This window comes from Mastigoproctus giganteus, chromosome 7 (assembly GCF_048544385.1).
Source record: "Mastigoproctus giganteus isolate SK-2022 chromosome 7, ASM4854438v1, whole genome shotgun sequence".
Classification (NCBI taxonomy): Eukaryota; Metazoa; Arthropoda; class Arachnida; order Uropygi; family Thelyphonidae; genus Mastigoproctus; species Mastigoproctus giganteus.
The window spans coordinates 204,751,444-204,763,645 of record NC_143581.1 but is presented as its reverse complement, the minus strand read 5'-3'; the positions used below and the strand labels follow the sequence as shown (position 1 = coordinate 204,763,645).

Sequence of the window (12,202 nt, the reverse complement as noted above, 5' to 3'; positions counted from 1 at the left end):
AGGAAATACTTGGAAAGCATGATCTTATTTAATCTTCAAAATTTGCAGCTCATCATCTACCAGCATTTACTCATGATGGTTTCAGTGTACCTGTTTCTCTAAGTCATTTCTCCACAAAGGCAAATGTTTTATGATTTTATGCATTGTGCTGGAAATTTTTCACAGTATCTGAAAGCAGCAGCTATGGTTCTTATGAACCTCAGCATAAATTAAAATCATATCAGTTAAGCTGAAAGAAGTAAACAGATTTGTACTGTGTTCATAATATCAGTTCAACAAATGCTATACTAACAGGCAGTCAACATGGAACTTAAAACTCAAGTAACAAACACATTAACACTGCTCTATGTACTACCCCACCATGCTGGTTACTCACAACTGAGTAAATAGTATGATTCGTGTACAGAACACAGTATTTGTAGTGTTGGTACATATAACCCCAGGGGCTCACATCTGGTGAGTATGGGTTTGGCACACCCAGGGTCCTGAGTTGGATATCATCATTCTTCTCTTCTTTTCTTGGTGATTCCCTTCTACTTCTCTCTCTCCCTCCCTCTCAGGGTAATTCAGAATTTTTTTTTTTTTTTTTTTTTTGGCTGGTGCAGCATAAGCCTCAGGCTTCCTTGATATGGTTAATAATAATAATAATAATATGTTTAGTACTTTTTGAAACCATTTTATGCAGTCATATTTTTATGACATAAATAAATTTGAACATAAAAATGTTTTGCTTGGTTCTGAATTTATGATTAATGTTTAATACATCAGAAATAAGACTTTTGAGAAATACATTACAGGAACTTTGGCTGTGTTCTGTGCAATACTGAAACACTGTTTATACATATAGCTTAGTGTGATTTATTTCCATAACAAAAATTTCATTACAAATTAGTTTGTTCCTTCTCTTCTCCAACTCCACAACAAATAGTCTTGACAGTGCTGATGAGCAAAGCACTATTATGTATCTATCAATGTAATAAAATGAAGTCCTGCCAAATTACTAAAATTACCTGAAGGGATCACTGCACCTGTGCCTGTTGTCACAATTATGTTAACACATTTTCCACAGTTGTCTATGTAGCCCTACCTCTGAGGTTTGGTTGAAAATTATTAGCAGTAATACATACCCTATAAACCTCCCTCTCTCTTGAATAAAGAAAAGCAATATAAAATGAAAGTAAATTCCTACCTGAGCCATTTCTACCTTTGGCACCAAAGCATCCAAAAAAGTTCACAGTCTTCTGCACTACGATGTCCCGTAGTAGGCATTTACTTGTACCTTTAATTATTCTAACATTTTTATACTGAACAGGCATTACATCTGAATACAGAACATCAAAATATCATATGATACAATTCTTCCTAACGTTAACTTTTAACTGGAACAGCTTAATTCTAAATATCATATTCATTGATCAAAAGAAACTTCCATTTAACAATAATGATAGTTCAACGCAAACGTACAAAGATTTCATTTCATTGGTGATTTATAATTCACTGATATCCCTATTTGTATCAATTGTTTATTTTATAGATCCCGATCGAACTCGAAAATTGAGGTGTGCTCGGGCAACATCCACGGCAATCGGGCTCTCTCTAAATGATGTAAACGAACATCAGCACGTCAACGTTCACTTCAGCACGTTTATTCATCTTAGATCTCTAGTGGCTTTCTGCACCACAAGATATAAAAACACCATTGCAAATACGTTTCCTAAATTTGCGAGACGGGTTTATTATGTAAAAATTATTTCCGTATAGACATGGAAAAGAAACAGATTCGATCTTCACTTTATTTTTTTATTTTTTTTTTTTTTTTGTGACTTTAGTTCTAAAATTACATTTGATCGTCTAAAATTAACTTAAAAAAAAAATCAAGGAAATGAAGAACGATACTCTTCAGTCACACAAATACTTCAAGAAATAATAAGTTAGTAGGATGTGGTATCTGAGGAATGCTTGATGCGCGTATTCTACTGAATATGACAGTGATAGCCACAATATGAGTTACAATTAAAAACGATTCCTTCACACTACGCACGTAGTTTAATTTATGGGTAAACTATGGTGTGTCTGCACCGATATTATATAGTTAATTTAAACCCATATCATATTATGCCTCGCGCATTGAATCTTCAAACATTGTATCAATTAAGAATTTGCAGATAAAGGAAGCCCTATGTGGTAATGATGTGGGATTTACTGAACGCAATACCATCAGACGTAAAGGGAAGGGTTTGTGATTTCGTAGAGGTGACTACAGTGGTCTCAGACAGTTTTTAAATTCTGTACAGTGGACCAACTCATGATTTCACCAACAAATTCTAAATGTGGCAATGGTGGAACCCACTAGGCTTTTCATACCTATTTCGTAGATATTGACTGGTACTTGTGGCTTGGTCACTCGCACACTAGCAAGAATTTTGTGGATTTATTGGATGACTGTTTTCTACAGCAACATGTTCGAGAGCCAACAAGAGGGAGTAATACTCTTGACCTGATTATCAGTAGTGATTCTTCATGCATTAAGAATCTGCAGATAAAGGAACCACTGAGCGACAGTGATCACAATGTATTGATGTGGGATTTACTGAAAGATGTAACTACCATCAAGGCTAAAGGGAAGGGCTTTTGCTTTCGTAAAGGTGACTACAGAGGTCACAGACAGTTTTTAAATTCAGTACAGTGGGATCAACTGATCATGCTACCAACAGCGAATTCTAAATGGGAAGCCTTCAGGGACTTAATTTTGGAGGCTACTAGGCTTTTCATTCCAACTAACAAATACTGTTCAAGGTTTAGGCCTAACTGGATGTCAGACGAATTAATGAGGCTAGTGACAGAGAAGAAGATTTAAGTATCAGGTGACACAGAAGCCTATGGCAGGTATAAACTAGTCTGTAATAAAGTCACAAAGAAGGTTAGGGAGGCGAAGGCAGATTATGAGAAATCTTTGACAAAGAATTCAAAGAAAAACAGCACGGAGTTCTTTACTTATGTAAACTCTACAAGGAAAGGGATTAATCAGATTGGACCACTTAACATAGATGGGTTCACTTAACTACTGATGATCATCCTCAGGTAGCTGATAAAATGAATGATTATTTTGCATCTACATTCACACATTAGGAGTTATTCAATGTGGGCAGTGCCAGATGTTTATCAAACGCTAACAGGAAGCTAAGTGATTTTGTAATAACTGTTGAAGTTAAACACAAGGAAGGCACCTGGGGTGGACGGGATCTATCCAGTTATAGTAAATGAGGTAGCAAAGGAAGTAAGCAGGCCCGTGGCCATAATTATGAGAGTTTCCTTGGACTCAGGGGAGGTCCCCATGGCCAGGAGGTGTGCAAATCTATCACCAATTCACAAAGGAGGGTCAAAAGGTGACAGAAGTAACTACAGAGCTCTTAGTTTAACTTGTGTTCCGGGGAAACCAATGGGATCATTGGTTAGTATTAGCATTATCATTAGAAGAGGCATATGATGCAAGAAAGGAAACTTATGCAGCATCAGCAAAAAGAAAAAAAAAAAAAAACTCTTCCACTTCACCCCTCCGTTCGTTCGAAATACCTGTCCAGCTGAACCTTAAATTTATTTAGGCTATCAAATCCCACAACAAGGGATGGAAGTCTGTTCCACCAACCAACTACCCGCTGGCTAAAGGCAAATTTCCGCACATCTGTCCTACATCCGTCCTTCCTCAATTTGAATTTATGCCCTCTCAGGTGATTATTCTGAGCAAGAGGCAGTATCCCATCAGCATTGAGCATACTGAAACCATTCAAGGCTTTGTACACCTCTATGAGATGACCTCGCCGGTGCCTAGTCTCCAGACACTGTAATTTGCAAAACTTAGGCCTTTTTTCGTAAGAGCAACCCTTCGTTCCGTTCACTGACCTTGTTGACCTTCTCTGTACTCGTTCCAGCAGCTCTACATCGTTCTTGAAATGAGGCCTCCAGACCTGTATACAGTGCTCAAGGTGCGGCCTGACCATTGCCTTATACAAAGGAATAATCACCTCCCTATCCCTGCTAGAAAACTTCCTGTATATCATTGATAAGACACAATGAGCCGCTTTTGCAGCCCATCTGCACTGCTCAGAGAACTTCATATCTGCCTGCACAATTACACCCAGGTCCTTTTCATTCTCTACCACTGTCATTATAGTACCACAGAGTTCATACATTGCTCTGGGGTTGCTGTTTCCCATATGTAATACTTTACATTTGTCAATATTAAACTTCATTTGCCACCTCTCAACCCATCTGCTCAACCTTTCCAGATCCTGTTGCAGCAGCATAGCGTCAGTAGCGTCCTTAACAACCCTGCCAACCTTTGTATCGTCTGCAAACTTGGACATTAAGCTTGATATACCATAATCAATATTATTTATAAATACGGAAAACAACAATGGACCCAACACAGAACCTTGAGGGACTCCACTATAACATTAGTCCGCGATGAGCAGTGTCCATTAATTACCACTCTCTGTCTTCTGCCACTCAACCATCCCTTTATCCATAGCAACAATTTGTCACCAATGCCACACTGCTCCAATTTGTGCAGCAGTCTTTCATGTGCAACAGTATCAAAAGCCAAAGTTATTCCCTGCCTCAAATTCTTTTGTGACAACATCAAAGTATCCAATCAAATTGGTCAGGCAAGACCTTCCCTTAACAACCCTGCCAACCTTTCCCATATGTAGTACTTTACATTTGTCAATGTTAAACTTCATTTGCCACCTCTCAGCCCATCTGCTCAACCTTTCCAGATCCTGTTGCAGCAGCATAGCGTCAGTAGCGTCTTTAACAACCCTGCCAACCATGCTGTGTGTGAGCTATAACTGAATTCTTGTCAAGATGATCCTGCAGTGCTTCTTTAACCAGTGTTTCCATTAATTTTCCTGGAACAGAAGTTAAACTCGCAGGTCTATAATTACTTGTGTCAGCTTTTGATCCTCCTTTGTGAATTGGGGTTACATTTTCACATGTCCAGGCTGTGGGTACCTCCCCTGAGTCCAAGGAAGCTCTCATAATTATGGCTAACGGATTCCTTACTTACTTTGCTGCCTCCTTTAATATAACTGGATAGATCCCCTCCACCCCAGTTGCCTTTCTTGTATTTATCTTCAACAATTTCCCCTCCACTTTACTCTCACTTATTTCAAGATCATCTAGCTCACTGCTAGTGTTTTCTTCATCTATGGCATTCCCCTTCCTGAATAACTCCTCAGGCGTGAATGTAAATGCAAAATATCGATTTAGTTTGTTAGATACCTGAGCAGTATCATGAACAGTTGATCCATCGATATCAAGTGGACCAATCTGATTCATCCCCTTCGTTCTAGAGTTTACATAAGTAAAGAACTCCTTGCTCTTTTTCTATGCATCCCTTGCCAAAGATTTCTCGTAATCTGCCTTCGCCTGCCTAACCTCCTTTGTAACTTGGTTACAGATCAACTTATATCTATCATAGGCTTCTGTGTCACATGTTAATTTGTATGTATCCCATGTATTTTTCTTCACTGCCATATGTCTCATTAGTTCATCTGACATCCATTTATGCCTAAACCTTGAACAATATTTCTTAGTTGGTATGTAAAGCCTAGTAGCTTCCAAGATAAGTTCTTTGAATGCTTCCCATTTTGAGTTTGCTGTTGGAAATATCATCAGTTGGTCCCACTGTATAGAATTTAAATCCTGTCTCAGACCATCGTAGTCGCCTTTACGAAAGCAATAACCCTTCCCTTTACCCCCTGTTCGTAGTTACCTCCTTGAGTAAATCCCACTTCAGCACACTGTGATCACTGCCACCTAGTGGATCCTGTATCTGCAGATTCTTAATGCATGAAGAATCACTACTGATAATCAAATCGAGAGTATTGTTGTCTCCCGAACATGCTGATTTAGAAAACAATCATCCAATAAATCCACAAAAGCCTTGCTAGTGTGTGAGTGACTAACCCACAAATTCCAGTCAATATCTGGGAAATTAAAATGCCCCATTATAAGACTCTGTGATTTACTGGCCCACTCTATTTCCCTGTACAGTTTCTTATTATACTCATCAGAGTCATCATGCCTATAGCACACTCCCACTATCAATTTTGATCTCCCAATGCTTATGTCACACCAAACTGACTCGACACTGCACTGTCCAGCGATGTCGACTGGGTTCACTTCCTTGGATTTTATGTGTTTCTTAACTAATAGCATAACTCCTCCTGCCTTCCTGTCCTGTCTATCCTTTCTGTAGACATTGTACTCCCCAAATTCCAGTTCTGCATTACTTATATCTGTGTAACACCACGTCTGTGATATCCCAACAATATCCGTCTTTGATGCTTTGAGCAATACCTCAAATTTATCAAATTTATTTACCAAAATCCTAGCATTGGTGTACAAGCAAGTATACATGCACCTGTTCTTTTTCTTAGCTACCCTAACCCAACCCATGTGTTTACTACCCCAATGATTCCCAGCAGTCTCTGAAATAAGATGCAGTCCTGCATCTTATTTTCCTGGCTGCTGCTCATTCCAATAGCAGTGCAAGAATCACTTTCACCTTTGCCAGTGGCTACTGTTAATCTATTAGTCCTTGTATCCCCCCAATCTAGCAGTTTTCTGACCCACCTAACACTGCCTCGATAGCATCAGCAAATATTCTTGCACCCTTTTTATTTAAGTGTATCCCATCCCTGTAGAAGCAATCTCTCCTGTTAACAAGTACAGACCTGGCTAAAAAAAATTCTACCCCTTGAGCCTTGCACAATCTTTCCAGGGGCGAATTGATCGACAGGGCTCTCATCATATAGTCCTCCTATCGTGTCTGGGCAGAATTGCAGACACTTTCAAATTCAACCCTAATTCACGGCTTTTTTTCAACAGTGACCTGTACTTGTTAATTAATTCCGCCGGTCTCCTACTCTTAATATCATTAGTGCCAACGTGTACAACTATATCACCTTTTGTGCCCTTAAAAGATGATATCCGCTCTACAACGTCATCAACCTTTGCCCCTGGCAGACATACCCTGGTCCTGTTCCACCTATCCTTTTTACAAAAAAAAAATCAAATTACTATATTAGGGTTACCCGTAAATGATTACATTATCCCGTATTCATGTCTGTAAATTGGGTGTGTTCTCTGGTCGATTTGCCTGTTTTGCTGGACGAAAAACATCAGTTTCTGAGGGAAAAAAACCTTGATATCTATCCCTGAGACCGACTAACTCAGCCACGGAGTGAAAAAAGCCCACTAAAGTCCCTTGCGTCATCGACGGGATTCGAACCCGGGCCTTTTCCACCCTGTGTGGGGAGGACGGTGACGATACCACTGTGCTACCCACGCAGACTATCCTTTTTACAAAGCATGTTTCCGTTACAATAGAGTCAACAACAACTAATAGTTCCTTTGGGACCAGCGCATTCTGCCTTGGGGGTTGCCGCTGTGTTGTGTGATGCCCAAGTGCAAGCTCTGGTTTTGGTGTGGGCAGCTCAGAGCTTGATGGGCCCCTCACTTTTAATCCTTCGAGAGCATCCACCCTGTCCTTTAAGCTCTCATATAGATAACAACGCTGAGTTGTCGCCTGATTTCCTTAAAGAAGCATTGTTAAAGAAGCATTGCAGGATCATTGCAGTAATAGTTAAGCATGGGTTTGTCAAAAGGAGGTCTTGTAGGACCAATCTGGTTGGTTACTATGATATGATCACAAAGGAACTCAATGCCAAAAATAATTTTGATACCGTATACTTGAATTTCAGGAAAGTTTTTGATATTTTGTGGCACATGGAAGACTGCTGTACAAATTGGAGAGGTATGGCATCAAGGGTAAGCTGCTACAATGGATAAAGGGATGGTTGAGTGGGAGAAGACAGAGAGTGCTAATCAATGGACACTGTTGCTTGTGGACAAATGTTATTAGTGGAGTTCCCCAGGGTTCAGTGTTCGGCTCATTGTTGTTTTGCATATTTATCAATAATATTGATGAAGGTGTATCAGGTGTAATGCCCAAATTTTGCAGATGATACAAAGTTGGCAGGGTTGTTGACGACAGTAATGACAGTCTGCTACTCCAACTGGATCTAGATAAGTTGGGAAAATGGACTGAGAAGTGGTAACTGGAGGTTAACATTAATAAATGCAAACTACTGCATATGGGCAGCAATATCGGAAGAGAAACGTAATTGTGCAGCCAAATAGGAATTCGCTGAACAGTGCAGACGGGCTTCCACGGCAGGTCATGAAGTCTTGTCAATGATATATAGGAATTTTTCTAGCAGGAATAGGGAGGTAATAATCCCGTTATTCAAGGCAATGGTCAGGCCACACTTAGAGTACTGTGTACAGGTCTGGAGGCCTTATTTTAGGAAGGATGTAGAGTTGCTAGAACGAGTACAAAGAAGGGCAACAAGATTGGTAAGGGGAACAAAGGGATGCTCTTACGAAGAAAGGCTTAAATTCTGCAAATTGCAGAGCCTGGAGAGTAGGCACTTGCGAGGTGATCTGATTTAGGTGTATAAGGCCTTGAATGTGTTGAGCAAGCTGAATGCTGATGGGATCCTTCCTCTTGTTCAGATTACGAACCTAAGGGGGCATAAATTCAAATTAAGAAAAGACAGGTGTAGAATAGATGTGCGGAAATTTGCGTTTAGCCAGCGGGTAGTTGATTAGTGGAACACGCTTCCATCATTTTTTGTGGAAGCTAATAGTCTAAATAAATTTAAGGCTGAGCTGGACAGGCATTTGGAACAAATGGTGGGATGAAATGAGAGAGGTTTTTTTTTTTTTTTTTGGCTGATGCATAAGCTTGCTTTCTTCCAACGTATGCCTCTACTAATGCTAATGCTAATGCTAATGCTAATTTCACACCTTGAATAATGTTCAAGGTATAGGCGTAAATAGATGTGAGATGAACTAATGAGATTCGCGACAGACACTCAAAAATGCATGGGATGCATATAAATTATCAGGCGAAACAGAAGCCTATGGTAGATTTAAGGTAGTCTGTAATCAATTAACAAAGGAGGTTAAGCAAGCTAAGGCAGATTACGAGAAATCTTAGTTAAAGGATACTAAGAAAAACAGCACGAATTTCTTTACTTATATAAACTCTAAAAGGAAGGGGATGAATCTGAGTGGTCCACTTGATATCGATTGTTCGAGTCTTAATGACCCTGCTCGACAGCTGACAATCTGAATGAGAATTTTGCATCTACGTTCACACATGAGGAGTTATTAAGGGAGGACAACGCCAGAAGTTTATCAAATTGTAACAGGGTGCTTAATGATTTTCTAATAACTGAGAGCAAAGTGGACTAGAAATTGTTGAAGTTAAACATACGAAAGGCACCCAGGGTGGATTGGATGTATTCAGTTATATTAAAGGAGACGATAAATGTAGACATAATTATGAGAGCATCCCTGGACTCAGGGGAAGTCACCACGGACCGCATATGTGCAAACGTATCCCCAATTCACCAAGGAAGTGGACAAGGAGTGACACAAAAGCCTTGTCTGACAAATTTGATTGGATACTATGATGGGGTTACGAAGAAACTGGATGCAAAAAATAAATGTACAAATTGGAGCAGTATGGTATTAAAGACAATTTGCTACAATGGATAAAAGGGTGGTTGATTGGGAGGATCATCATTCTTCTCTTTCTTGATGATTCCTTTCTAATTCTATTCTCTCTCTCTCTCAAGGTAACTCGGGAATTTTTTTTTTATTTTGGCTGCTGTAGAATAAGCCTCAGGCTTCCTTGCACTATATGGCTAATAATAATAATAATAATAATAATAATAATAATAGGAAGAAAGAAAACGCCAACGCATGAAGTGGAGCATTGAAATGAATACGTACATTATGCGAGCATACTATGAAATAACCAGATTAGAGACCGATATGAGAATATATTCAGGTCACCGAACAGCAAACAGCAGACCAAAGAAGGAACATCGTCACGAAGAACCTATTAACTCCTGCGATCTTGGAAAAAATCAAGCAGGATGTCAACGATCAACTACAAAGCACAAAGAATATGGTCAATATGGAACCAGAGGAGGAACATCATACCATGGAACAAGGGAAGAAACAGCAAGAAGAAATACAACCCAGAGTAGCTGAAGTGGAAAGAGACGAAGTCATGATATCCAGAATAGAAGACGAGTGGAAGAAGGCCCTAACAGAATTCGAAGGAATGGACACCACAAGAGCCCATGTGATACCTAAGCAGAGGCCAAATAAAATCCTGTGGAGAGTAACAGGCCACCTCAATCGGCAAATAATGCCACATTACCTTGACAACAATGGTGCAGCGCTGGAAGCAATCCACACAGCCGTATACTGTGCTGCCATGGCAGCTACTAGGATTAATAGAAAAGAAACGAGAGACGAGCAGCAGAAGAACCGAAAACAGAAGGAACCGCCAGCTTTGGAAAGAAGACTTCAGCAGAAGATAGAAGAATTAAGAGTCAAGATAGGCCAGTTGACCCAGTACTAACAGGGTAATAGAAGTAAGAAATTGATTGGAAAGGTGAAGAGCATCCTCAAGAGAGACATCGTCCACCAAACATGAGAGCAGAAATCAGAGAACAGGAGAATACTTGAACACACTGAAGCAGAACCTCCTCGCACTCAGCAAGAGACTACGCAGATACAAAGAGAGCTCCCAGAGGAAAATAAACAACCGAATGTTCGATGCGGACCAAAGAGCCTTCTACAGGAAACTGGGTGAATATGTGAAAGCAAAAAACGGACCATCCGATAAGAAGATGATCGAGGAGTTCTGGGGAAATATCTGGAGCAGTGAAATAAAACATAACAGCAGAGCACTCTGGATAGAAGTAGAACGGAAGAAAACCACAGACATACAAGAAATGAGAGAGTGAGAGATTCGAGAAGAAGAAGTAAAACAGTCGATCAGAAACACCCACAACTGGCGAACCCCAGGAATTGGTAACATCCACAACTACTGGTACGAGCTCACCTGCACACTCAAGCACCTAGCAGAGCAGTTCAACCGAATGATAAGGCACCCGGAGACAATCCCGAAGTTTCTCACTGAAGGAGTCACATATCTGAAGCCTAAAGATGAAGATACAAGAAATTAATGAATTTCTTTATTAATTAATGAATTCGATAAAACAAAGAAATTAATGAATTTCTTTGTTTTGTCGCATTTTAATAGTATTTTATTCGTATTCCAGTATGGAATTTTTAATTACATGGTTTTATCGTACTTTTATCTTATTTTAATAATATTTTATTTGTATTCCAATTTCGCGTTTATGAGAAAATGTCTTCCTTCTCTAGAGGTTGCATGGGATTTTAATATTTCTGGGATCGGGGTGGGGCTCACCGCTGTGGTCCTGGGGTGTTGGACTGTCCGTGTGTCAATAGTGAGGAATACATTATGAGTTTTAAATTATTTTAATTATGTAATTTTGTTTTAAGTATCATTTCGTAATTTATTCATATAAGGAGATTTGGGAAAAAGAAATCCTACGGACTGATTAAAAGATAATTCCTTGTTTATTTCTGAAATATTAATAGAACGTACGAAAAATTGAGCATATGTACGCTCTCATTTATGTAGTAGCCAAAAATCCACCGACTGTTCTCTTCCGCGAACCCTAGATGTAATCATTTACGGGAAACTCTAATATCATAATTTTTTTTTTTTTTTTCTATTTTCTTATGAGAAACATAACCTCCATCCCAAGGGCTGCCGACAGTTAACTTCAATTATTGAGTCATGATGTTGTAATCCTTATACAAAGTTTGATCAAAATGTTCAGTGATTGTTGCAAAAAATTAATTTTATTCAACGATAAATGTATTCATTGGTAATATTCTTCAATGTAATATTATATTCAATATAAATTGCAACCGTATACTAGTTCCATTGTACTTGGCACTGATCAAAACATTTTAGAAATGTTCTTTTGTGAATATTTTTAAATTTTAAGCAGTCTATCATGTTTAATTGATTGGATTTCTTGAATCAACTGAAATTGCTTCCCTTTCATGTCGTCTTTTAATACTGGGAACAGAAAAAAGTTGCAATCAGAAATCAGGTAGTTGTGGCACAATTGGCATGTTTTTGTCAGTTAAAAATTAGTGGATGCCAAGAGATGTGCGACACTGCACATTGTTATGATGTAGAAGCTAACCATTCTGCCACTCAACCGTTTCA

At 39.1% G+C, this 12,202-nt stretch overlaps 1 protein-coding gene across 1 annotated transcript in view; it reads right to left on the bottom strand.

The window, feature by feature from the left end:
* Syn2 (Syntrophin-like 2) overlaps positions 1-1,380 on the bottom strand; it is a 203,265-nt gene extending 201,885 nt beyond the window's left edge. The window contains exon 1 of the mRNA XM_090377381.1: positions 1,190-1,380. Coding sequence (XP_090233507.1) covers positions 1,190-1,198 — 9 coding nt within the window. The 5' untranslated portion in view covers positions 1,199-1,380. The remainder of the gene's footprint in view (positions 1-1,189) is intronic.
* Positions 1,381-12,202: the final 10,822 nt, after the last annotated feature.